At 45.4% G+C, this 27,380-nt stretch overlaps 2 protein-coding genes across 10 annotated transcripts in view; one reads left to right on the forward strand and one right to left on the reverse strand.

Annotated features, from left to right (window-relative positions):
- SRSF2 (serine and arginine rich splicing factor 2) overlaps positions 1-748 on the reverse strand; it is a 3,376-nt gene extending 2,628 nt beyond the window's left edge. For 6 of the 8 annotated variants that reach the window (XR_004619899.1, XR_004619900.1, XR_004619897.1 and 3 more), the window contains exon 1: positions 122-748. Coding sequence is in view for 3 of the 8 variants with exons in the window: in XM_034641645.1 (XP_034497536.1) it covers positions 122-483 (362 nt within the window). In the remaining 5 variants the exon portion in view is untranslated. The remainder of the gene's footprint in view (positions 1-121) is intronic. The other 2 variants (XR_004619901.1, XM_034641644.1) reach the window with 1 other exon arrangement.
- A 337-nt stretch (positions 749-1,085) lies between these two features.
- MFSD11 (major facilitator superfamily domain containing 11) lies at positions 1,086-26,865 on the forward strand. 2 transcript variants are annotated; one of them, XM_019798746.2, is made up of 14 exons: positions 1,086-1,104; positions 1,650-1,820; positions 2,355-2,410; positions 3,954-4,061; positions 4,762-4,841; positions 4,960-5,056; positions 6,281-6,339; positions 6,836-6,980; positions 12,020-12,060; positions 18,894-18,959; positions 20,721-20,846; positions 24,118-24,292; positions 25,182-25,317; positions 26,029-26,865. In XM_019798746.2, the coding sequence occupies exons 2-14, from the start codon at positions 1,725-1,727 to the stop codon at positions 26,191-26,193; spliced, it is 1,350 nt and encodes a 449-aa protein (XP_019654305.1). In that variant the 5' UTR covers positions 1,086-1,104; positions 1,650-1,724; the 3' UTR covers positions 26,194-26,865. The 2 variants fall into 2 exon arrangements, with proteins under 2 accessions (XP_019654305.1, XP_019654304.1); XM_019798745.2 differs by lacking the exon at positions 1,086-1,104 and adding an exon at positions 1,210-1,481.
- Positions 26,866-27,380: the final 515 nt, after the last annotated feature.

The raw sequence follows: 27,380 nt of genomic DNA on the forward strand, positions 1-27,380 counted from the left end.
CCGCCCGCCGCCCGGGCGCCATTTCCCCGCCGCGGCCCCGCGCCCGCCCGCCGCCGCCACGTGTCCGCGCGGACCTTTGTGCCCCTCGCCCACCGCCCTTCGCATCCCCCGGCCCGTTTACCTGCGGCTCCGGCGTCCGTAGCCGCCGCCCCCGTACCGGCGGGGCGGAGGGCCCCGGCGGCTGTGGTGCGAGTCCGGGGGTCGGCCGTAGCGCGCCATCTGCACCCGCAGCTCGCGGCCGTCCAGCACGGCCCCGTCCATGGCATCCATGGCGTCCTCGGCGTCGCGCTTGTCGTGGAAGCGGACGAAAGCGAAGCCGCGGGACTCCTTGGTGTAGCGGTCCCGCGGGATGTACACGTCGCCGACGCGCCCGTACTTCTCGAACACGCGCCTCAGGGTGTCGGGCGAGGTGCGGTAGGTCAGGTTGTCCACCTTGAGGGAGGTCATGCCCTCCACATCGGGAGGCGGGCGACCGTAACTCATGGCCCTGGAGAGCCGGCCGGGGGCCGCGACTGCGCGCCGACAAACTAACGCCCTGGGCGGGCCCGCGCGCTCGTCTGAGGCGGCGGTTTCCTCACACTAGCCCGGCTCGGCGCCGCGCCTCTGGCAGTTGGCTTCCGCGTGGAAACGCTGGGAGAGGCCGGACGTGGTGGGAGGGGGGAAAACGCGAGCGAAACACCACAGCAGCCGACCCCACCAGCGAAACAACTGGGCGGGCAGCCGGCCCTAGCGCCCATTTATAACCCTCCTCACAAAATGGCGCCCGCGCCACCCGGAAATGAATCCCCTGATTGGCTCGCCCCTCCCCGCCCCGCAACGCCGCGGCCACGAGCCCCGCCCCTGTCCAACGCGCCGGCGCAGAGACCGGCGGGCGGGCCAAAAAGCGCGGAGTCACTGTTGCTGGGAGGGGGGAGCGGAATTTGAGGGCAGTTGGAAAGCCCGCGAAACGCTCTTTCCGGTAGCGAGGCCGTACGGGTGCTCTCCCGCAGGAGGAACAGGAAGCGCTCCCCTTCAGGCCCCGCCTTCTTTTCGTGCCAATATCCGAGCTCCACGCAGCTTTTTTGCTCGGACCTCAGCAGAACGTTCCCGCTTCTATCAGAGGGGGTACTCTTCCCCCACCCCCATTTGCCCCGCGGTCTCCAGCCTTCTCAGGCCCCGCTACGACGTTTCCGGGCTCCCTCCCGCAGTTCCCGATTTCTACGCTGGGTTCCGCTTTGTAGCCCCTCCTTCGCTGGGGGCGCGGGCTCGGCGCCGCTCCCCTCCTCAAAGCGCTTGCGCGTCTCGGGCCGCGCAGGACTACATTTCCCAGCGGGTCGAGCGGCCGGCGCCGAGCCTGCGGTCAGGTGACCCGGTCGCCTGACCCGCAGTGAGTCAGAGCCCGGCGGGCGGGGCCGCGCCGGCCGCTGCACCTCGGCCTTGGGCCCTAATCCCCCTCGCGGGCTCCTCAACCTGAAGCCACGACGTTATTGGCGCTTCTCCAGGTGTCGGGCCCTTCCCCGCTCGGATCGGACCCTGGGAATGTCCTAATTGCCCGTGGGGAGAACCTCACTCTCGGCCCGCGATTCTGATCCAAGAACTGGAAGTTGACAGCTTGGCAGCCTTGCTCCTGGATCTGCCACCTCTTCTCACCATCTCATTTCCTTCCCCAGGATTGTCAGTGGGTTCGCCCCGAGGAGAGCTGACCGCCCTGGGCCGCTGCTAACCGCCGGCAGAGTTGAGCCACAATGTCCCCGGAATCTAAAAAGCTTTTCAACATTATTATTTTAGGAGTTGCCTTTATGTTTATGTTCACCGCCTTTCAAACTTGTGGAAATGTGGCGGTGAGTCGGGATCTGTTCTCCCTCCTTTGAAGTGCCTCTCGTAACGCATTCCAAAAATGATAATAAACAGTAATTGTGCCTAACAGCGCGCTTAAGTTGCACCTTGTATTTTCCCACCCACCTTCCTCGTTTTTTATGCCTCAGTTTAATTTCGTGTGTCAGATGTTTCTTATTAATATTTTATCGGGATGGGGAGTTAAACTACTGCCTATTCCTCTGATTTGACTTGGGGTTTGTATGTTGACTGTTATTTGTTGTCTGTATTAAGGTCTCCATTAGTACTGGGAGAATTGAGAAAAGAACCCCAAGGCATAGCTACAGCTGATCTTTCCCCCTTTCCCTGTCATCAGTTTGCCTTTTCCTGTTCTGTAGTCCTTTTTCTTGTCTCATAGTTGATTTTTAATATGAAGTACTGAGTGTCTTGAATTCTACTTTACCGGGTGCTTCATTCTCAGTTCTTGGAGACAAACTTTGGTGGGGATGGGGAGGGAGACTGAGAAATGTTTTCATTGATTAGCTTTATCTTCCATGCAGCAAACTGTCATCAGGAGCTTAAATAGCACAGATTTTCACGGCAGTGGATATACCAGGTATTGTACCGGATGACTGGTTTTACTCCCTATGTTACAGTGGTTCCCTAAATCTTACCAGAATCTTCGGCAATAATACTGTGATTGAATTAGTAGTGGTTGCATTTTCTCCGTATCTGGTCTGTTTGGGAGAACATAACAGAATAAAGGTGATGAGTTTAGGTTTCATGTAGAATTAAATACTGGGTTTGAAATCCTGGTTTCATGACTTAACACTGCGTCATGTTAGGCAAGTTACTTCTACGAGCCCAGTTTCCTTGCTCTGATGATGCGTGTAAAGCTCTTGGCACAGTGCCTGGCATTTAATAAACACTCAAATATTGTCATCATTACATCTTCTCAATCCTAAACAGGATGTTTTATATGATTCTTGAAACATTTGGTCCTCCCGTTTTTGTAATTTCATAGTGTTCAGCATAGTGTCATCAGGAGCTTTTAGGTTTTTGTTAAGGTGTTCAGTCCCACTTTTACAGAGAAAATAAAGTGCAAAGACCTTCATGAGTCACTAGGACATTGTGATTGAAGCTGGGAGTGTAATGCACGCATGGATGTAAACACGGGCTTCTTAATTTCTCTGTGGTGAACTATTAGATGCTGACCAACAGCCCCCCCCTTCCCCCACAACTCTTCTTATTTAGTTCTTCCCTATCCTAAACCTGATCTTATATATGATATTTGAGAATAAAGGGGTGCTAATGCCCATCTTTTTACATGACTAGCAATACCACATTTTTCACTAGAGCTTTGTCTTCCAATTCCAGAGAACATCTACTGTTTGAGAGGATCACAAAAGCCAAAGAATAGTTTACTTTGGGTTTGTAAGTAGTGTCTAGTAAATGAATTCAGGACCCTCAAAATGGTTTTAGTCACACTTTGCTGCAAGGCGTATGTGCTAGGGCTGGGGCTATAGTGGCTGAATAATACTCAAGTGAGACCATTAGGTTGAGTTAAATCAACTCTGGTTTAAGCAACCGAGAACTCTGCTTGTTATTGTAACAGTGAAATTTCATGCAGTTGCCAGGAGTTGTTAACTAAGTTTGTAGAGCAGGCTGGTTGACTAGGGCCTCTGGAGTGAGATTACCAGGAATGGGATTCTGGCTCCACCCCTCACCGGCTATTTAGCTGGACTTTTGGCAAGTAACTTAACCGCTCTGCATCTCAGTTGTCTTTTCTGTGGAGTGAGGATAATAATACTATCTTTATAGAGCTGTCAGATTTAATAAGGAAAACATATAAAACGCTTGGCTCAGTGTCTGTTACGTGTTGTATGTTAGCTGTTGTTATAATTTACCAGTCCATTAAAGGCGTATTGTCCAAGGCAAGCTGATTCAAAGGGAAATTTGACGAGACGTCAAGATTTTGTGTAAGTGAAAACCTCACTGTAGGATCCAGTTTAATGATAGGATTATTGTTAATTCCAGCTAAAGAAATTAACGTTTGTGGCAAAAAAAATCTATAGACTCTAAGTAGATTTGAAAAAACGCATTTTTGAGACCGTGATTCAAGAGTTTTGTTTTTTTCCTTTTATGTGTTATGTGTACAGCATGGCAATTATTTATGGAGTGTTCTCCGCTTCAAATTTGATTACACCATCAGTGGTTGCCATTATAGGACCTCAGCTCTCTATGTTTGCAAGTGGTTTATTTTACAGGTGAGTAGTGTGATTTTCTTTCATTTAATCCAAACACCCTCAGCACCTTTCAAGCATACAGTAACAAGAAATTGCTGACTTGAGGGTGTGTGCCTGGCTCAGTTGGAAGGGCATGTGACACTCGATCTCCAGATTGTAGGTTCAAGCCCGACACTGGGTGCAGAGATTACTTAAAAAAAAAAAAAAAGATTTTTGCCAACTTGGATTGAATAGAATACAGGCAGTATTTTAGGGATTTGGTTCTCTCCTTGATGTCCAGGGATATCATGTTGTTTTAATGTGATGGCGTGTGTGCATACATGCTTTCATTTTACTATTCATAAAAATAGTATCCCCAACACTTTCTGTGGGAGTTGAAAAGAACTTCCTGTGAAGTAATCTTATCTTATATCAAGTTGATTAACAGGAATTCAACCAAGATAACAGCTTTTTTCCTGGGTTGTAGAGCTACCATCCCAGCATGTGCTGAGCTATTGGCAAAGGCCGATTATAAACCCTCATTCAATGTCCGATATTACAAATTCGAAATAGTAAATAAATGAGTAGGTCACATTTGTCCCTTTTTTCCCAACGCTGGAGAAGTCCTTTACAGGTTGACTTTTTAAAAAAGAGAGTCCTCAGAACCGATTCCTAGAAGGCATAATTGGCATTCTATATGAGGTATTGTTTGACCGTAATGCATTGACCTGTTACATTTTAGCATGTACATTGCCGTTTTTATCCAGCCTCTCCCATGGTCCTTCTACACAGCCTCTGTTTTCATTGGAATTGCAGCTGCCGGTAAGCATCTTGATGTTTATTTTCTCTGTCTTCTGGGATTTATTTAAGAGAATCATGTGTTTCGTGTGTGAAGCCAAGTGATTTCATTCCCTTGACAAACTTTTGGTTTGAATTTCAGTGCTTTGGACAGCGCAAGGAAATTGCCTGACAATAAACTCAGATGAGCATACTATTGGGAGAAACAGTGGAATTTTCTGGGCACTCTTACAATCTAGGTAATAATCTTTCTGGAGCTCAGTCTTTCCTTTAATTCTTTTGTCACACCATTCTTTTAGATCTTTGTTGTGTTGAAAATTCCGATCTTCTGTGTTTTTTGGCTTGAGTTCCTAGCTGCATGTGGTACGGATTTAACGTTTTATAGAATTGCGTGAAATGCATGGCCCTGCCTCATTGGGACTCGTGATTAGTAAAGAGAAAATCATGTTAACCATAATGTATTTAGCACCTGCTATTTTTCAGGCAGGGACTGTTGGCTTTGTTACTACATCTCAGTAATCCTTAGCCCCTCATGAGATCAGAATGTATTATTTGTGTTCTACAGATGAGAAAACAGAGGCTTAATAGTGAAGTAACTGATCTGATTTAAACCATCCTCATCTGGATTCCAAAGACCACATCCTTCCCACTGAGCTGCACCTGATAGCTATTAATGAATATATTAAAATTCAAAAGTGAGAGGTGCCTGGCTGGCTCAGTTCGGGGAGCATGTGACTCTTGATCTCAGGGTCGTGAGTTTGAGCCACACGTTGGGTGTAGGGATTACTTAAAAATAAGTGAATTAAAAAAAAATTTTTTTAAGTGAGACTAATTATGTCAGTGCTGAATGATACAGCATGTTATATATTTCCTAAGTAAAAAACAAAAGGGGTCATTCTGTCCTGGAATCTGTCCTGAGAATTTACCCTCGTGGATATTGCCTAAAATTGTGGTGTTGAGAAGTCTTCACAAATGCAGATGTTTAGTTGTACGGGGGTGTATATTAAGATACCAGAGTGTAGGTGAATGATTCCTTCTCTGGGAAAGGATGCTAGAGTATTAGATGTGTTTGATGCAGGTAACTGAATCATGGATTCCCCCCCCCCATAGATTCTTTGAAATACAGAATTTGAGAAGTAGCATAAGCTTGTTTCCCAGTAGGCATTTCCAGAGTCCCAATAAGTCACATGTTTCAAAGAGAGTCAAGTCTTGGTTCTGAGTCAGGTCACTGCCACGTGGAAGGAGATTGAATTCCATCTGGGTCAGTTAGTTTTTCAGAAAGAGTCAGTGTGGAGTCGATACTTTTAAATGACCTAGGGCAGGTAGATACTTTTAAAATTATATAAGCTTTAGAAATCTCTTTCTCTCTCTCTCTCTTTTAAACAAATAATGGAAAAACTGCTCTAAAACCATAAATATGGAAGTAAATCCTCAACATCCTGTCCTCCCTTTTCCTCCCCCAGCTTGTTCTTCGGAAATCTCTACATATATTTTGCTTGGCGAGGGAAAACTCAGATATCAGGTTGGTACTCTTCACTTTGCTTTATTCACACGTGTTCAAAGAATAATAATAGTTTCATAAAAATATCTATTATTGCTCTGTTCAGATTGTTCTCATGAACCCTCTGCCTTAAGTCCTCTCAGATTTTAGTCTTTAGCCACTTTTTTCCTTATATTATTAAGCTAGTGTGGCTATGCTTTGAGCAGCAGCTGAGGGTATCGGAGAAGGTTATGCTGTGTGTGAGCATACTAGTCACTGGTTAGACTTTTGAGCCCTCATTTTGTCTGTGTGCTTCCTTTAAAGTTTCTTGTGCATTTTTTCTTTTGGCTTATTTCTTTAACTGAAAGACAAAGGTGGAGGTATTCTACTGAGTTTCTTGTTTGAGATTTTCACTAATGCTGTAAATATTTAACAAGGAAATGTTTGGATGGTTTTAAACAACTTCTGAACATAACACTAATTCGAATTCTTTGTGTGGCCAGTGCTATCTGCCTTCTTCTTTTTTTTTTTTCTCTAGAGAGTGACCGAAGAACGGTGTTTATTGCCCTGACAGTGATTAGCCTTGTGGGGACAGTTCTTTTCTTTCTCATTCGGCAGCCAGATTCTGAAAATGTCCTGGGAGAAGATGAGTCTTCTGATGACCAGGACCTGGAAGTCAATGAGTAAGAAGTTGGCAATGTTCCTTTTTATTTGAAAATGTATTTTGAGGGGATGTGGTTTAAAGATTTCCAACGTTTGCATAGCCCTAACTGAGATCCAGCATTGCGCAGACAGGAGGAAGAAGTTTTATTTGTGTTTATTTATTTATTTAAAGTAGGTTCCACACCCAACGTGGGGCTCAGACTCACAGCCCTGAAATCAAGAGTCGCAAGCTCAGGGCATCTGGGTGGCACAGTCAGTTAAGCATCCAACTCTTGATCTCAGTTCAGGTCATGATCTCAGGGTCATGGGATTGAGCCCCACCTTGGGCTCTGCGCTCAGCAGGGAGTGGGGAGTCTGCTGAGGATTCTCTCCCTCTCCCTCTGCCTGCCCCCCTCAGCCACACGTGCTTGCACCTGCGTGCGTGTATTCTCTCTCTTTCTCTCTCTCTCAAATACAATCTTTAAAAAAAAAGTTGCAGGCTTTACTGACTGAGCCAGCCAGGCGCCCCAAGGGAAAGGTTTTAAAGCCAATCTCTTCTGATTGGAGAGCAGTGGGGAGGAAGAAGGGAAAGGAAAGGAGAGGCAGAGGAAAGTTTACAGGGGATTTGAGTCTAATCCCAGGTTGTGGCTGACAAGTTGTATGACCCTGGGCAGTAGCCATAATCCCTTTATTTCTCTGGGCCTCGATTTCCTCTTTCAGTTCAGCTGGCATCCCTTGTGTTTTAGTGTACCAAGATGCGGGCTTACAAAGTTAAGTAGAAGACAGTCTCTGCCCTCCGTTAGGATTTCTCTGACCCAACCCTAAAATTTTCCCGTTCCTGTGGCACGTGTGAGTGGCAAGGCCATCAACAGTCATCCTCGATGATCCTCAGTCACACCCATGCTCCTGCGCGCAGAGCTGGGTTTTTGCACTAACTGACACGTGTGCTCTTCCCAGAGGAGTCCAAATGGGGAAACAAGTGTATAGTCCTGTGTTTTTCTAAAAACTGTAAATTACCTTGAGCCTGTTTCATTTAGAAGTAACACTAAAACATCACAGACAATTTCTCTGCAGGTATTATCCAGGCTTGAGGAAAGGGAAATGAGAAATCTTTGGCAGTCTTGTTTTGTTTGGTTTCTCAAACAGTCAAATGTGAAGGTTACCTTATAGCTTTTTATCTATTGTTAAAACGTTGGCACTGAGCATTCTGTGCTGCCTTGTTTATCCCAAAAAGGCCTAAAATTCTCCAGAGGATCATTAAGCATTCAAAATTTCACTAAGTTTGTTTAAAGCAAAAGAGAGAGGTGTTACATCTGATTTGAATATGTATGTATGCGTTTCTATTTCTGTAATGCGTATATATAACATCAACTATGCGTATATATTTTTAATCATAAACTAACAGATATTGGAGAAGGATTATTTTTTTTTAAAGATTTTATTTATTTATTTGACAGAGAGAGAGACAGGCAGTGAGAGAGAGAACACAAGCAGGGGAGTGGGAGAGGAAGAAGCAGGCTCCCAGCGGAGGAGCCTGATGTGGGGCTCGATCCCAGAACGCCGGGATCACGCCCTGAGCCAAAGGCAGATGCTTAATGACTGAGCCACCCAGGCGCCCCTGGAGAAGGATTCTATGAGGAGGAATACCACAGATTCAGCAAAAATTAAAACACCTGTCCATTTAGCAAATGTCAGATGTTGGTGCTGTGTGATAAATACAGCCTGTCCTGTTTTCAAGGAACTCCATGGATAGACAGGCTTGTATAACTGATAAGGTGCAGTGCTGAGGAGTATTACTCAGTCATTTTAGCATTTTCTTTCCCTGAATTCTCTCCCAAACTTGAAGCTTCTTTGTCTTTATTCTATAAATAGCACAGACTCTATGCCAGCCCCCTTCTAAACCTGAGTGGTGTACAGCAGTGAACAAGACAGACGAGTCCCTGTTCTTGTGCGACTTAATTTTAGAGGGGGTGTAGACAATACTCGTGTGAAACCGCAAAGTAAGTGCTAGGAAGGCAGTGAAAGGGGGAGGTGATGAAGGGCCGAGTGGCTCCCTGAGCCCTGACTGGCGAGGAGGGAAGATCGGCTGATGGCCACTGCCAAGGCCAGGTGGTGGGAAGGGGTGCGGTGGGTGCCAGGGCTGCAGGGAGGCCTGTGGGACTCGGCACAGGGAGGGAGTGGAAGTGGGAGTGTCTGCAGTAGCAGGGAGTCGATTCTGGGAGGCTGTGGCAGGAGCGCAGGTTCTGTGCTTGGTGGGGTTATAAGCCATTGAGGGGAGGCGCCTGGGTGGCTTAGTCAGTTGAGCATCTGACTCTTGATTTTGGGCTCAGCTCATGATCTCAGGGCCCTGAGATCGAGCCAAGTGTCGGGCTGTGCTCTCAGCACGGGGCTGGGGGGGTTGGCGGAGGTGTCTGCTTGAGATTCTCGCTCTCCCCCTGCCCCCAACCCCCCCCTCAAAAAAAAAGCCGTTGAAGGAAAGAGTAGGATCTAATTTTAAGGGATTCCACTAAAGGTGTTACAGAAGATGATTTGAGGATGCGAAAAGGCAGCTCAGTGCCCTACCTCAGTGGTCCCCATGTGCATAATTTGCATGTGTGAGGCCCTGTGAGCTGGGTGATCTCTAGGAATTTCTTCATTGGCAATTGTCTCTCTGGCCTCCCTCTCTTCGGTCTATATTTGAGTGTCTGTTCCAGGCATTGTTTGGAGAGTGTTTTGTTGAACAAACAGATGTTCGTGCATTCATGGAGCTTTCTAGTGGGTGAGAGAGAAGAGAAATAGGAATTTTTTTTAAAACAGTTTTTATTGAGATATAATTCACATGCTGTACAGTTTACCCATTTAAAGTGTACAGTTCAGAGGCACCTGGGTGGCTCAGTTGGTTAAGTGTCTCAGTCTTGATTTTGGCTCAGGTCATGATCTCAGGGTTCTGAGATTGAGCCTCGCATCGGGCTCTGTGCTGGGCATATAACCTGCTTAAGACTTTTTTCTCCTTCTCCCCCCACTCATGCTCATGCTCTCTCTCTCTCTCTCAAAAAAATAGAAGTGTACAATTCAGTGACTTTCAGGGTGTTCACAGAAGTGTGTGTTCATCGCCACAACCAATGTTAGAGCATTTTTATTACCCCTCAAAAGAATCCTGTACCTTTTAGCCATCTGATATTAGAATAGGAGAAGTCTAAAGGAGAGGAAGGTACAGAAATATGGGCTGGAGGTGGGGGGCTGGCTTGCAACTTAATATTATAATAGTTTTCATATGTAATGTATACTGTATATGTAAAATTATAGATGGGGTTGCCAGGGAAGGCTGAGAAGGTAACATTTAAGTAGTAGGGGATGAAAAATAATTTTCCCTTCACTCTCCTGTGTTCTTAGTTGAGACCCCTGTAATAAAGATTAACAAGGAAAAAAAGCAATCAAATTTATTAACACGTATGTCTCATGTATACATGAAGGAAACCCAGGGGAAAATGAGTAATTCCCAAGATGGCTTAGAATTTAGGCTTCATATACTATCTAAATAGGGAAAGGGGCGGAGGGATGTGGGCCTCTTACAGGAGAGTAAATGATTTTTTGGAAAGATGAACGGACCCTTAGAAGAGTAGATGGGAGATAGGATAGTTTGTGACATATTTTGATGTCTGGTCTCTCTTGTGACAAGAGCCGATCTTCCCTGTCTGATGAAACTCCCAGAGCTGATTTATAACAGTTGAGTTCCTTTTGGAGGATCTGTCTTAGGCAGATGAGGGGAGTTCAGAGAAAGCCTGTACCCATATTTGCTGTTTTTTGAGCGCCTACAGCTCAACATAGTCATACACTAACGCATGTTTTGGGGTGGCATGTTCTGCTACCCTTCAAAGTCGAGACCTTGGGTAAGCTAGGAATGAGATGGGAGGGTACCGGAGGGTTTGAGAGAGCTTGAACGTGATCTCACTGTGCCCCCTCCACCCTAGCGGGACCTGGGGATCGTCTTATTTTAGAATCCTATAAGAACCGGCTCCCTTTAACATCTCACTGAATTGAATGGGGAATGACTTGCACCTGAGTGCTGACTGGCTTGATTGTATTTTAATAGTCTGTAGAGTGTATAGATCGGTTCCTACGTATTTGGGGCTTGCAGTGTAAAATACTAGAATCTTATACCTGATCCTATCCAACTATAAGAATACTATCAGTTACTTGGAGTCTAAAGAGATTTTTCTTCCAGGGAAGACATGAGTTCTTATGGTGAGGAAAAAAGGTTTTTCCTATTGGTTAGAACAGACTCCCTTTTTTGTGTCACTAATTCATTTATGTAAGTCAACTAGATCTCCATGAGGTTCCTTTTTTTTTTCTTTTTTTGTAAATGTTATTATTTAAAGATGGCGGACGAGTAGGTATTACCCTATTGCCCGACAGAGTAAGAAACATAATCTTTTAAAAATGTCTTTCCCATAATCACAGTGAACAACTATACTTTAGCTACATGGTCTCATTAAATTCTTTCAGTTAAGTGGTAACGCTCCTATTTTATAAACGGGGAAGTGAAACCTGGAGGCATGAGGTAACTTGCCTAAAACCGTACAACTAATAAGTGGCAAGGCACAGCGCAGACTCTGAAGCCCGTGTGTTTGACCCCTCGCTTCTCCTGCGCCCAGCTGCGCAGCGCAGGTGCTGGCGTTGCTTTTGAAGAGTTTTCACACGGCACGACTTCGTTTTGAAGGAGTCAGAGTGGAGGGAAATTGAGTTCTTACAAGCGGCTTTTACAGTATGCGAACAGAAAGGTGGAGATTTCTGTCCTGCCTGAAGTGCCCTTTCTGAGAAGGACATGCGGGGATGTGTGCTTTCAACGTAGTATGAGAGGATTGGGTTTGGCTGTTAGTAAAGGGTCACCTGGGTGGTCCTTTCTTCGTGTTCTCTGAAGCAAGGGTGGGGTCCCAGAGGGACACCCTGGAGCGAGGAGCATCTCGGCCAATGGAAATGTTTGCCAGACCCCTTAGAGGACGGCGCTTTGACGAACGTCAATGAAAATGTGATACCGTTTTTCTCCTCTTTTCAGTTTTTAGTGGAAAACATGTTGCTATTTGGTTTTTATTTTTTTCAGATCTGCCCAGAGCACTATGGGAAAAGCAGTAGATGCGTTCAGTAAGTATTTTCTGTGTCTGAAATGCAAGAGCTGTTCGGGAACAACTACAACATTTGCCTTTCCCCCTTTCCCTGGTAACTTTGGATTGACGATCTTCCAGTGTTTTCGTTTTTCCAGGTATGTGGCTCTGAGGTCCAGTAGTCTTTTCAGCCAGTGTCTCTGTAACTGAGGGGTGCGTGGGATGCACGCGAACCTGACTGCCCGGCCCGGTGCAGTGCGAGGGAGGCACAGGGAGGTGCAGAGAGCTCAGGGACTGGTGCTTTACACAAGGCAGTGAGGACACACACACCATCTTCTCAGAACCGAGTTTGGAAGAACAGTTGGGCTTGTTTGCGGAGGGTTCTTCCTGGTAACCCCTCCCTGCGTGTTTATTTTTGTGTTATTCTCACAACCTCTCTGTGAGTATCCTAGAACACATACCTACCATTTTTTCTATTTGTTGGAAGAGAGAATTGAGACTTAGAAAAAGTATTTGCCCAAGGTCAGGTAGCTACTATATTGCTGAGCTGGGATTCGAGTCCCAACTGTGTGAGAGGCAAAGCCAGTGAATCCCAAATGGCCATCTTGTGGTTCCTTCAGAAACTAGCAAACGTGGCTTCCGGTTCTTGTAAGGCCTGATGTGGTCCAGTTCTTTGCTTCTGCCTATAGCTCCCTCAGCCTCTTTGTCTCCCAAGGAGAGAGAATCTGACCACTGTCTAGTGGGGAGGAGCCTTTTTGGGGCCATGTTGTTTCAGTTAGGCCCCTGGGCCTTATACACTTCTGTGCTTGTTGGTAATGTATAGGTTGGCTTGGGCTAGGGTGCAAATTCTTGATCTAATCAGCCATGGCCTAAGTCAGATAACACAAAGCACCCAACTTCTACCCAAGAATTCCTATGGTCTCCTTTTTTAGAAAAGACTTATGGGTGTGGTAGCCTGAGTTTCAATTATATAGTATGTTATCATTAGGACTATTTAGTCAGGCTTTTATTACATGTATTTCTTATGTTTCAGGAACATATTCTTAATGATACACTATAATTGAAAAGGATGTAGCCTGACTGTGCCCCAGCAAGATGGGAGGTCACCATAGTTAAAGGTCCGGCTTTCAGCTTTGCAGGCCTAGAAACTCGTTTGTCACAACTCCCATTATTGATCAGAGGGACCGAAGGGGAAAGGATTCAAGCTAAAGAAACACACAGAAATCTTAATTTAACCATTTATTTTTTTTTCAGATTTTATTTATTTATTAGAGAGAGAGAAAAAGCAGGGAGAGCAGCAGAGGGAGAGGGAGAAGCAGGCTCCCTGCTGAGCAGAGAGCCCACTGTGGGACTCGATCTCAGCATCCTGGGATCATGACCTGAGCCGAAGAAGGCAATCACTTAACCAACTGAGCCACCCAGGTGCCCCTCATTTCAACCATTTATGATGATGTTTAATATTTTTGAGTGAGCCCTTTCATAGATACTCCCTTCTTGTTCCCTTCTTGGCCTAGAAAGCCACATTGGCTTACTTGGTGGGCCTTGGAGTCAAGGAAAGGGAAGATCGATGACCCCCAGGCTTATGACATGGTCCCTCCAGCCTCAGTGAGGCTTGATGCAGCCTCCCTGCACCATCACTGAACCCCTGCTCTCCCTGGGTGCCTGTTGAAGTAACCAGATTCAGGATGTCCTTCCTCAGTGTACAAACCTTGCTTCAACTTCTCTGTAAAATGAGGCACTAACCCAATGGGGGCTGCACAGTTTCATCACAGAACTAGTTGGTTGCAGGAGTAATAGGATGTTGAGCTGTCTAGTTTGGGGGGAAAGAAGGAGCAGCCGAAAAGATAAGGCATGTAAGATGCTACGTGGTAGGCAGATTTTGGAGCTGGTGCTGGGCCCTGGGGAGCAACGTGAGGTGATGAGGTAGCAAGGAAGCCAAAGAGAAGACAGGAAGGAAGAAGACAGTCCAAGCTTTAATGTCTTAGGCGGGGTGCTGTGTTTTCTTTATTCTTAATCATCATTTTCCCTCTGTTGATGCTGTGAGGCATGTTGTACAGAAAAGGCTCCTGCTTATCTGTTTTTTTGTTTTTTAAAAGATTTTATTTATTTATTGGACAGAGAGAAACACAGCGAGAGAGGGAACACCAGCAGGGGGAGTGGAGAGGGAGAAGCAGGCCTCCCGCTGAGCAGGGAGCCCCGATGTGGTACTCGATACGGGGCTAGATGTGGGGCTTGATCCCAGGACCTTGGGATCATGACCTGAGCCAAAGGCAGACGCTTAACGACTGAGCCACCCGGGTGCCCCAGCTCCTGCTTATCTGAAAAGCACTTCATTCCTCAACCAAATGTATATGTTTAAGGGGTTTCTAAAAAATTTTTAAAAATTTATCTCTTGGTCTTGAAACAATCCTGAAGTCCATTTGGAAGGATAAATGAGAACAGCCAAGAGAATTTTTGAAAAGGATAAGGACTTGCTCTAATAAATAGTAAAGTCGATTGTGAATTCATTTGAACACTTTGGAATAGAAAGAGCAGTGGAACTGGATTCTAGAATTAGGCCTACATCCACAATACAATAAATACAATAAAAGAGACTCTTAAATGAACAAAGTTAGGGAGTAGAGTGTGTAGAAAATAGACTCAAATGCCATATCTCCCAGCATTCCAGGTGGATTCAATGCAAAAATCAAACTAGAAAAGTAATTGAAGAAACTGGGTAGAGAAAAGCCTTTTAAGCAGGTCACTCAGGCGAGAAGGGAAAAGAATGCCCTTTCATTGCTTAAACTGTAGGACTTCATCTATCAAAGCAACCTAATAGAGTTAAAATGGCAGGGAAGATATTTGCTTAAGCATAGGAAATGCAGATTTGAAAGTTTTCCATCAAATTTTGAAACATAAAAAAATAATTGTCCGTGTTATAGGAAGTAGGTATTTATATGCATAAGACCACGTTGCTGATAGGAATATATATTTGTGTGATTTTCTGAAGAGCCAATTTGTCAGCAAGTTGTCAGAAGCCTTAGAAATGTTTGTTCCTTTACCCCAATAATTCCACTAATAGGATTATCCTCAGGAAATAATTAAGAATTTTTCTCAAGATTTAATGGCTAAGATGTATTTTAGTGAATAACCGAAAGTAATTGAAATATTTCACAAGGCATCAGTGCATGTATACAATAGATTATCCTAGCCATTAAAATGAGCTCGAATGTTAGAAAATATTGGCGTATTATGTGAAAACAAATTTTTTTTAAAGATTTTATTTATTTATTCGACAGAGATAGAGACAGCCAGCGAGAGAGGGAACACAAGCAGGGGGAGTGGGAGAGGAAGAAGCAGGCTCATAGTGGAAGAGCCTGATGTGGGGCTCGATCCCATAATGCCGGGATCACGCCCTGAGCCGAAGGCAAACGCCCAACCGCTGTGCCACCCAGGCGCCCCTATGTGAAAACAAATTTTAAAATAGTATATACAATGAAATTTGTTTCTATTAAAAATTTTTTTAAAGTCTGGAAGGAGATCCATTAAGCTGTTGGATGATATTTTTTTGTCTTAATAGGTTTATTGAATATAATTCACACACCGTACGATCACCCATTTAAAGTGTACAGTTCAGTGGCCTTCCGTACATTCACGGGGTTGGGCATCCATCACCACAGTCAGTTATAGGACCTATTCTTCACCCCAGAAGGAATTTCTGTACTTATCAGCATTCACTCCCCATTTCCTCCCCACCACCCCCATCCCTCACCCTGGACATCCATTAATCCGCTTTCTGTCTCTAGACTTGCCTATCCTGGATATTATTTCGTATACATAGAATCGTACTGTAAGTGCTCTTCTGTGACATGTTTCTCTCACTTAGGGTTTTGTTTTTACTTACGGTCATGATTTTGAGGCTCATCCATGTTCTAGCATGTTCTGCAGAAGGGGTTGTTTGTAGGCATCATGAATAATGCTGCTGTGAACATCCGGGCATGGGTTTTTATGTGAATGTACGTCTGCACATGTCTGTGTAGGTACCTGGGAGTCGTAGGATTGCTGGGTCCCGTGGTCACCGTGTTTAACCTGGGGACAGATGTTTTCCAGAGTGGCTGTACCATTTTATGGTCCCACCAGCCGTGTGGGAAGGTTCCAGTTTCCCCACTTCCTTGAGTTCTTATCTGTCTTTCTGAAGATAGCTGTCCCCGTGGGTGTAAAGTGGCGTCTCATGGTTTTGAACAGCATTTCCCTAATGGCTAAGGACTCGGGGCGTATTTTCACATATGCGAGTCATCTGCAACACGTCTATGGAGAACTGTCCACTCAGGTCCTTTGCCTGTTTTTTATGGGTTGTCTTTTTATTGCTGTGTTGTAAAAATTCTTTGTGTATTTTAGATAAAAGTCTCTTCCATATGATTTGCAGATATTTTCTCCCATTCCTTAGGTTGACTTTTCATTTTCTTGATGGTATCTCTGAAAGCACAAAAGTTCTAAATTTTTGAGGAAGGCTGATTTATCTGTGTTGTCTTTTGCATGTGTTTTTAGTGTCCTAAGGTTTTGCTTAGCCCCGGGTCACAAAGATTTGCTCCTGTGTTTTCTTCTAAGACTTTTATAGTTTCGGTTCTGACATTTAGGTCTGGAATCTATTCTGAGTTCATTGTTGTGTATGTTGTGAGGTAGGAGTCCAACTTCATTCCTCTGCGTGTGGCCACCTAGGTGTCCTGCTGAAAAGACTGTTCTTCCCCAGTGAATTGTGTTGGCATCCTTGTCGAAATCAGTTGACTGTAAATGTGAGTGTTTATTTCTAGATGCATGTGTCTGTCCTTATGCTGTTACCGCGCTCTGCTGATGACTGTCAAGACTTGAAGTTGGAAAGTGTGAACCCTCCAACTTTGTTCTTTTTCAAGATTATTTTGGCTGTGGTGGGCCCCTTGAATTTCCATATGAATTTTAGGATTGGCTTGTCTATTTCTGTAAATAGATGATATTGTGTTGTTGTTTTTAATAGACTTCATTTTTTTTTTAAAGGTTTTATTTATTTATTTGACAGAGATAGAGACAGCCAGCGAGTGAGGGAACACAAGCAGGGGGAGTGGGAGAGGAAGAAGCAGGCTCCTAGCAGAGGAGCCTGATGTGGGGCTCGATCCCATAACGCCGGGATCATGCCCTGAGCCGAAGGCAGACGCTTAACCGCTGTGCCACCCAGGCGCCCCAATAGACTTCATTTTTTTTAGAGCCGTTTTAGATTTTTTTTAAATTTATGTATTTGAGAGAGGGAGTGAGCGAGAGATAAGGGGCAGGGGGAGGGGCAGAGGGAGAGGGAGAAGCAGACTCACCACTGAGCAGGGAGCCCGACTTGGGGCCCGATCCCAGGACTCTGGGATCATGACCCGAGCCGAAGGCAGACACTTAACTGACTGAGCCATGGGAGGTGCCCCATTAGAGCTGTTTAGGTTCACAACAAAACTGAGAAGGAGGAGAGTTCTCTTATGCCTCCCCCCCACATGCACAGCCTTCCCACACCATCCGCGTCCCCGACCAGAGCGGCGCATCTGTTATGGCTGACGCACCTGCTGCATTCCCACATCATCGTCACCCCGAGTCCGTGGTTCGCATGAGTGTGCATGCTTGGTGGTGTACGTATTATGTGCTGGGACAAATGTATGATGACATGTAGTCGCAGTTATAGTATCATTCCAGATTATGTTTTAAATTTTCTTTTTGTTAAATCTTGTGATTATTCATAAACAAACATGCTTTGCTAATGTCATTTTTTTAAATTAAAAATACTGTTTTATTTATTTTTTTAAAAGATTTTATGTATTTATTTGACAGAGAGAGAGACAGCCAGCGAGAGAGGGAGCACAAGCAGGGGGAGTGGGAGGGGAATAAGCAGGCTCCCAGCAGAGGAGCCTGATGTGGGGCTCGATCCCAGAATGCCGGGATCTCGCCCTGAGCCGAAGGCAGACGCTTAACTGCTGTGCCACCCAGGCGCCCCTAAAAATACTGTTTTAAACCTCTTATTGATCCTATATTTTTTCCTGGAAATGCGTGAAAATGGTGAAAATGTCTTACTGCATTTAGTCTCACTATGTTTCAGTGAGATAAGAGAAAAAAGTATCCTTTTCTGCATGTGGCGATATTCAGGATAGACCGTTTGTGTCTTGTGTAACTTTTGTAGTCAGCAGTTGAGTAAGACCCTAAAATCTGGAACCACTATTCATTTAGGACTAGTTTAGATCAGTGGCCTTAAATTATGAAATGTGAGCAGGTTCAGAAAGACAGTTAAAATATACAGTTTTGAGACATGCATTTTCCATTGCAGATTGCCACCGCATTGAACAGCATAAAAACACACTTTAAAGTAGTCCTAAGCAATTACACGGAACTAAAGCTTCAGTCCCCAGATCCAGAGAACTGAAAACCGCAGGAAGCGGTGTGGCAGCTTCTGTGCGGTCAGCAAGTTCCCTGGGTGGCAATTGTCATCTGGAGTCCAGTCTTCAAGCCGCTCTGTGCTCGCTCCTTCCCCCCGGGATGGGACGTTAGCGCTCTGCCAGCCATTGATGCCCTTAGCCTAACCTTTGCTCAAGTCTGTTGACGTAGTCTTGTTTGGTTTGATCCTGTTTCTTTTCTCCATTCCGTGTTGTTTTTTTAGATTCAAGCTGGAGAGTGTGTTGGGAAGACACGACTGTAGAATGTGTTGAAGCAGGTGGAATAAACGTTTTATTTGCAGGGCAGACTTAGCTCATCCCTTCAGCATCTGAATCCTTAACCTCAGTCCCACTATATTTGTCTACTGGTGTTATTGACAAGGGGTGTCTGGGTTGAGTAAATGTTTGAGAATTTGGGGTAATCTAATTAGGCACTCTTACATTGTTTTCTTTCTTACAGGAAAATCTCTTAAGTTGTGTGTCACCAAGGAGATGCTGCTCCTTAGCGTTACAACTGCTTATACAGGTAATGGGGTTAATGGCGGTTTGGGTGTTCTGTGGCTGCATAATGACAAGGAGGACTGAAAACAACCACCGTATGATTCTTTCTCACAGCTCTGTGCACTGGTGGGGCTCAGCTGAATGATTCTCCTGATGGTCTTAGTTGAGATCTCTTCTGGGTCCTGTTAGAGGCAGCTGGGGCCACAACATCTCAGTAGTTTCTATTGAATATCTGAAGGGGTCAAGTGCAAGGCTGGGTCTCTGTTCACAGTAGTCTCCATGGCTGCATGATCCTCTCCCAAGTGATCCCTTCCTTCTGACCCAACTGGAAGGCCAGATTGCTTAGGGCCTCCAAAAAGAGCAAAAGGGGAGACAGCCAGACTTTCTGAAGGCTTAGGCCTGGCTTAGGCCCAGTGTTGCTTTGACTGCATTTCACTGGTGAAAGCATATCCCAGGGCCGGCCCAGATTCAGCGTGGGAGGGTTCTGTACAAGGGTTGCACCCTGGGCGGCATGGTTCATTGCAACCAGTGAGTTTAGGGCAACATGGAGCTCTGCTGGAAATAACCCTGAGTAAATCCTTGTGACTTTGTACGGATTCATATACTTTCTGTTGAAGTGGAACGAGCTCTGTGGCTTACCTGAGTCGCTGGAGCACTGTCAGATCTTCAGAATGATGGGGGAATCTATTTCCTTTTAAAAAGTGCTGTCGTGTCAGGGTGCCTGGGTGGTTTTGCCTTCGGCTCAGGTCATGATCCCAGGGTCCTGGGATTGAGCCCTAAGTCTAGCTCCAGGCTCAGTGGGGAATCGGGTTCTCCCTCTGCCCCTTCCCCTGCTCATGCTTGTGTGTGTGCCCCCCTCCCCTGAGAAATCAATAAAAATCTTTTTAAAAAAAAGTGCTATCATGTTAAAAAAAAAAAAAGTTATAATGTGCCAGTGATTACTTTTGCCTTTATTTGCCTTATAGGTATAAACATTTTTTTTTGAGAAATAGAATAAATGTTAAACATCTTTAAAATTCAGTTAAATTTTTGTAGCATTAAGGAATGAGGTCTTCTACTGATTGACCTTAATTTTTTAGCCGTAATTTTTAAAACTTCTTTTTCTGGGAAAAAGAGTTTAATGAAAACATTTTGCCTTCAAGCAAAGGTGGATATATGCATGGGTTTTCCAAACCTACATTCCTGTTAACCTTGGAGAGCTATTAATAAGGGTAACAAGCACTTTAGAAATCACTATTACAGACTTACGTGTGTATCGTCCTCTGTCCATCCCGTCTCCACACAGAGGCTCATTTTATTTGTTTTTAAGATTATTTTATTTGAGAGAGTGTGTGCGTGCATGCGTGTGTGTACATGTGCACACGTGCACAAGCAAGGGGGAGGGGCAGAGAGAGAGAATCTCCAGCAGACTCCCTGCTGAGCACAGAGCTCAACACGGGGCTCCATCCCACAATCCTGAGATCGTGACCTGAGCTGAAATCAAGAGTCAGTTGCTCAACTGAGTGAGGCACCCAGGCACCCCAAAGGACGGTTTTTAAAAGAAGGGTTAAAGAGTTTGCTTATTTGAGTTGTGTCCTTTTGCCTGAGATACATGGCAACTGCCATCTTGTGGTTAATTCCATTTCATCAGCTACGTAGCATAAAACTGCTCTGCTTTCAGGGAGTAACCTGTCAGGCTGAATGAATTCTGTTGTGTACGTATATATAGCTCAAATATCACCAGCCATGAAGAAAAACCAGGAATGGAGATTGTGAATGTATAATTAAATCTGCTTTTTCCCTAAAGGTCTGGAATTAACTTTCTTCTCTGGTGTCTATGGAACGTGTATTGGTGCTGTAAATAAATTCGGAACAGAAGAGAAAAGCCTCATTGGACTTTCTGGCATTTTCATTGGCATTGGAGAAATCTTAGGTTGGTTCAAAAAATGTTTTTGTGTGAAATCAGTTCGTTGTGGTTATCACAGATATTGTACGTATACTTCACCTCTCTGTCCTTGAATTTTAATTTTCTTGCTTATTTTTACCCAGACAGGTATGTCTTTGCTTTTTTTATTCTCATCGTTCTAAGATAACCATGGGACGTTTGCCATACAATTCCTAGTCAAAACCATAAATAGGAAAAAATAGTCTCTCCCAGCTTTTTCTCTTAAAATACTTAGGGAAAGTGGGGTGCCTGGATGGCTCAGTCGTTAAGCATCTGCCTTCGGCTCAGGGCGTGATCCCAGAGTCCTGGGATTGAGCCCTTCATCGGGCTCCCTGCTCCACTAGGAAGCCTGCTTCTTCCTCTCCCACTCCCCCTTCTTGTGTTCCTCTCTTGCTGGCTGTCTCTCTCTCTGTCAAATAAATAAAATCTTAAAAAAAGAAAAAACAAAACAAAACTTAGGGAAAGTGTCTTCTGAATCCCTCACACAAGTCCAGCAAGACAATCCACTTCTAACTCTAAGTCCTGGAGTTTGTGTCAGACTCCACGCGTCCAAGGGCTCAGTCCCTCAAAAACACCCTCACTTCAGAGGCCCCTTGTAAGTCCCGGGTCCCCAGGCTACCTTCTGTCTGACGTGGCTGTGAGTTTGGAGGTTCCCACGAGCCCCCAGGAAAATGCTGTACTTACTATTAATATTTATTGTAAAGGATACAGGTGAACAGGCAGGTGAAGCAGCACGTAGGGCAAAGACCAGAAGGGTCCCGAGCACAGGAGCCTCTGTCCCCGTGGAGGCAGGACACATTACCCTCCCAGTATGTGGATGCACTCATCAGCCAACCAGGGTCACTCTCCCAAACCTGTCGTTTAGGGGTTTATGCAGACATTTCATTACAGAGGCAGGGTTGATGAGATCACTGCCAATGACAGTTGCACTCAATCTCCAACCCCTCTCCCCTGCCTCAAGCCTGGGGGCCGGGGCTGAAGGTTCCAACCCTCTAAGCAAGTCTTGGTCCTTCTGGCAACCAGCCCCCATCCTGAAGCTAGCTAGACCACCCCTAAACCCCCTCAGGAATCACCTCATTTGCATAAGCTCTGGTGTGCTCAGAAGGGAGTAACAGAGAACAAACAGAAGACACGCTTGACACTGAGGACATTCCCAGGGTTCTAGGAGCAGCTCTGGGCCAGAATGTGGGGAGGATGGACAAGGCAAAGAGCAATGTGTATTTTTAGTGTACCACACTAGGTATTCCTTTTTTTTTTTTTTAACGTTTTTTTATTCAAATTCCATTTAGTGACCGTACAGCATAATATTAGTTTCAGGTGTACGATGTAGTGATTGAACACTCCATACCTGTCCCAATGCGCGGCACAACGCCTGCAGGTGTCCCTCCGTCAGCAAAGCTGGTTCGATGCCTGGAGCTGTGTATTGGATATTGTCCTATAGGAGGAACTTTCCAGTTCATCAGATACTTACAGTGCATCCATTATATGAATAAGAGACTCCCTGCCCACCTGGAGCTTCTGGCTTGGGGAGGAGCACAGGCAATAAAAACCCATACGACCCTTAGAGTGGCCGGCGGTGGTCAGCACGATGGGGAGAGCAGACTTCAGTGGCTTTGTTTACTGCTTTACTGCCCACATGTGGAACCGTACCGGGTGTTGATATCTATTTGAACATGTGCAGTACAGTTAGAGTAATTGTCTTAATGTTTTTGCTCATTCTAATATCTATGACGGTACTGGGTTTTTTTAGTTTTCTACGGCTTTATTGAAATATAACTCACGTGCCATATATGTAACCCACTTACAGTGTATGGGTCAGTATTTTTCAGTACCTTCACAGGGTTTGGGTCATCCCTACAGTCTAATTTTAGAACATGTTTATTGCCCTTCCCCAGGTAACTGCTAATGTACTTTCTCTATAGATTTGCTTATTCTAGACTTTTCATATAAATGGAATCACAGAATATGTGGTCTCTTGGGTCTGGCTTCTTTCATTTAGCATAATGTTTCCAAGGTTCTTCCACATTCTAGCATGTATCAGGCATCATCCTCTCTTACCACTCGGTAATAATTAATTGTATGGATATATCACATTTCATTTATCCATTTGTCATTCCTTGGACATTTGGGTTGTTTCCCCTTTCTGGCCGCTGTAATTCATGCTGCTGTGAACGTGTGTGTACAGTTAACTGTGTGGATATATGTTTTCGTTTCCCTCGGGTACACAACTAACACTGGAATTGCTGGGTCATATGGTAACCACATTTGGCTGCTTTTTCTCCTCACGATGGGTGCTGTTTGCCTGCTTCTTTGCCTGGTCATACTGGAGATACCAGGCTTTGTGAACTGTACCTCGTGGGGTGCTGGGTGGCTTTGCATTCTTACAAATATTCTTGAGCTTTGTTCTTGGCTGCAGTTCGTTTACTTGGAAACAGCATGACTCTTTCGGGGCTTGCTTTTAAGTTTTGTTGGACAGGACCAGAGCAGTGCTCAGACGAGGGCCAATTATTCCTCACTCTTGAGGGAAGACCCTTCTGTGCACACCCAGTGCCTGTGACTCATAAGATTTCCTGTCTGGCTGCGGGGACGAGGCGCTATTCCCAGCCCAGGGTGGGGCGCTAATACATCTAATACATGTAAGCCTCTTGGACGGTTCTTTCTTGGGCCTCTGCTAATTACTCACAGTATGTGCTGATCAGCACTTAGGGAAGACTCAGAGGGACCCCCTGTAGATCTCTGGAATTGTGTCTCTCTGCAGCTTTCCTTTCTGATAGCCTGTTCTGGAACTCCGTAGCCACCTAGGTATCCCCAGACTCTCAGCCCTGTGTCCTTCACTCGGGGGGGCTGTGGCTCCCCCTGCCCTCTCCCCTCCCTCCCTGCAGCCCAGCCTAAGCCTCTCTCTAGACCAGCAGCTGGGCAGTAGCAGGGGTCCCCTCCTTTGCTTCCTGTCTCAGAGATCACTGACCTTTGTCGTCTCATGTCTCGTGTCTTCAAGATTATTGCTTCATGTTTTTTGTACTTTCTTTTTTAAGCGGGTGCTAAATCCACTCCCTATTACCCCACTGACCTAGAAGTCTATTCTGATATTTAAGATTTCTTCTGTTTCAACGGCTATTTTTTATTTTTAATATCTGTGCTTGCTTTCTGCTTGATTAAATTAGTTGTTTATCTGTTTTATCTTTTTTTTTCAAAGAACCCAAATTTTGATTTATTAACCTAGCCTTGTGTTTTTCTGTTCTCTACTTCATTGGTTCTGTAGGTGGAAGCCTCTTTGGTCTCCTGAGCAAGAATAATCGTTTTGGTAGAAATCCAGTTGTGTTGCTGGGCATCCTGGTGCATTTTATAGCTTTTTATTTGATATTTCTTAACATGCCTGGGGACGCCCCCATTGCTCCTGTGGAAGGAACCGATAGCAGTGCTTACATCAAATCCAGGTATAGTGACTGTCATTTTTCTACTAAGTTAAGGAAGGGTGGGAGGTAACGGGTGGCTAGATATTCAGAATGGAGCAGTTAATCATTTTCTGAAAGTCTGTTCTCTTTATAAGGTCATCTGTCAAATGTTAATAGAGCCAGAATTATTTTAAATAGGAGCTTACAGAGAATCCCAAGTTATTTTTGTAATTGTTGTTTTAACCTTTCAGCCCACTAAATGCTTTTCTTGACCTATGAAAGAGCATGTAAATATCTGATGTGATTTTGTACGTCTGCTTTCTGAGCAGTGAAGAACAGTGAGGAAAGGGTAGGCTATCCGGTTCATTCACAGTCGGTTATGTCCGCTTTGAGGATCTTACTTTCTTGCGCTCCACTCAGATCCATTATAGATGTAGACATTTATGCCCAAGTCCACCATCCAAGGGTGGCCCTGCCAAACCCAGTGTCTGCTCCCAGATAGTTCACAGACCAGAGTTTGCTCGGACTGTGAAGGTGAATGAGTTTGAGCATAAATTCTTACTTTGTGGAGTCCGGTGTTTCTTCTTTCACAGTGTTTTACAACCTGAAAGCGAAATGCTCTTGTAGGAGAGTTGCTTTTACGTTGGAAAGGGCTCTAACAAATACTGTTACAAGTGCTCTTTCTAGGGGCGCCTGGGTGGCTCAGTTGTTAAGCGTCTGCCTTTGGCTCAGGGCGTGATCCTAGAGTCCTGGGATCGAGCCCTGCATCGGGCTCCCTGCTCCACTGGGAAGCCTGCTTCTTCCTCTCCCACTCCCCCTGCCTGTGTTCCCTCTCTGTCTGGCTGTCTTTCTCTCTCTGTCAAATAAATAAATAAAATCCTTAAAAAAAAAAAAGAGTGCTCTTTCTAAATTCATTTTCCTTTATATGCAGCAAAGAAGTCGCCATTTTCTGCAGTTTCCTGTTGGGCCTTGGGGACAGCTGCTTTAATACCCAGCTGCTGAGTATCTTAGGCTTTCTCTACTCTGAAGACAGCGCACCGGCCTTTGCAGTCTTCAAGTTTGTGCAGGTAAGCTCCCCTTCAGGCCGGGCTAAGGTGGGCTCTCTCTCTCTCTTTCTTTTTTTTTTTTTTTTTTTTTTTAAGTGCTTAAACACTGTTTTCTTGATGGTTGTGAAATGAGAGTCAGGGCCATCCTTTAAAGTATTTCTGATCGGACATAGGAAGCAGGGAGGGCTGTGATTTCTCCCCCTCGCTTGTGTAAGAGACTTTCCGTTCTGGTCTTAGTGCTCAGGTTAGAGGCTTCCCGCCTTAGATACCGGACGGAGTCCCTTCGTCACATAGACAAGCGCATTTCTGGCCTGGAGTGTACGTTATTTTATTACTCAGTTTCTCACAAAATACTTTTATTTATTTATTTAAAGATTCTGTTTGAGATAGAGAGAGCAGGTGGGCACACACAAGAGGGGGGGCCAGAGGGAGAAGCAGACTCCCCACCGAGCAGGGAGCCCGATGTGGAGCTCGATCTCGGGACCCCGGGATCATGACCTGAGCCGAAGTGGAATGCTCAACGTACTGAGCCACCCAGGTGCCCCACAAAATACTATTTTAAATAGCAGATCGCCGCTTGCCTGACAGTCGCCGGCTCTCAGTGGGAGTTTACGGTGCACACGTGTGAGCTGGTGGCTGATGAAGTCCCATCTGGGTGGCGCCGGGGGTGGCGGGGCTCGCTGGGGAGCGGTGGGCTCGTCGCATCTTCTGACCGGTTCTGTTTCTTCTCAGTCCATTTGTGCAGCCGTGGCATTTTTCTACAGTAACTACCTTCTCCTTCACTGGCAACTCCTGGTCATGGTGATATTTGGATTCTTTGGGACCATTTCATTTTTCTCTGTGGAGTGGGCCGCCGCTGCCATCGTGGCGCGGGGCTCCGACTACCGAAGTATTTGACCCGCGGCGCCTGGGAGGTGGGGCGCAGCTGCAGGCGGCACGGCGGGACCACGGCTCGGCTGAGGACGCCGCCTTTCCTTCCCGCAGAGCGTCGGATGATGCTCAGGAAGGAAAATCAAAGAATTAAGACCACTCGATCTGCCAGGGTTGGTGTTCACGTTTACAGACATTAGCTATTTAAAACAAGCAGAATGAGGGAAACTTGTTCTGTCAATTATAATCGTTCAGAAATGTTGTTTTTCAATTCCTCTGTCTCGAGTTCCTTATAATCATGTTACAGAATGTAAATGTCTTCTTCGCCCTCCTGTTCTCGTTGAACGATGCTGCCCTGATTCAGAACACTAGGCCGTATGTCAAGTGAAGATTCTTGCTGGGTGTGGGGTGTGTGCTACTATGTAATATAGGGAGCCTCTCCCCACCCCACATATGTGTCTGGGAACGACATGTAAATAAATTGTGAGATGCTGAAGTGGAATCTTTGAAAAGATTTGCACTTTCTTCCTCCTTAGATGTTTTGTTTTGGTAAGTTTTCCTACCTTGTCATTTGTAGCAAGGAGCAGCTAATTATTATAAAATGAGGTAAAAATTGTCCAAAGTTTTTTTTTTTAATAAAGATTTTATTTATTTATTCGACAGAGATAGAGACAGCCAGCGAGAGAGGGAACACAAGCAGGGGGAGGTGGGAGAGGAAGAAGCAGGCTCATAGCGGAGGAGCCTGATGTGGCTCGATCCCATAACGCCGGGATCACTCCCTGAGCCGAAGGCAGACGCTTAACCGCTGTGCCACCCAGGCGCCCCGAACAAAAATACATCTTAAAAAAAAGGTGGTTTTTTTTTTTAAAGATTTTATTTTTATTTATTTGAGAGAGCGAGAGTAAGAGCAAGCAGGAGTGGGGGCAGAGGCAGAGGGAGAAGCAGGCTCCCCGCTGAGCAGGGAGCCCGATACAGGACTCTATCCCGGGACCCGAAGGATCATGATCTGAGCAAAGGCAGACGTGTCACCGACTGAGCCACCCAGGCGCCCCCAAAAACACAGTTCAACGACAACAAGACCCATTTACCAGAGGAGGATTTTTGCTAGCGTTTTCCTAGAAGATGCAGTGTAAGAAAGAAAGAGAAAGGGACGTGTGAGCCGTCTGTCATAGGGGGACATCATTCCTCACACGTCTGGGGATGCAACGGAACTG

The sequence above is a fragment of the Ailuropoda melanoleuca genome, chromosome 13 (genome assembly GCF_002007445.2).
Source record: "Ailuropoda melanoleuca isolate Jingjing chromosome 13, ASM200744v2, whole genome shotgun sequence".
Taxonomy (NCBI): domain Eukaryota; kingdom Metazoa; phylum Chordata; class Mammalia; order Carnivora; family Ursidae; genus Ailuropoda; species Ailuropoda melanoleuca.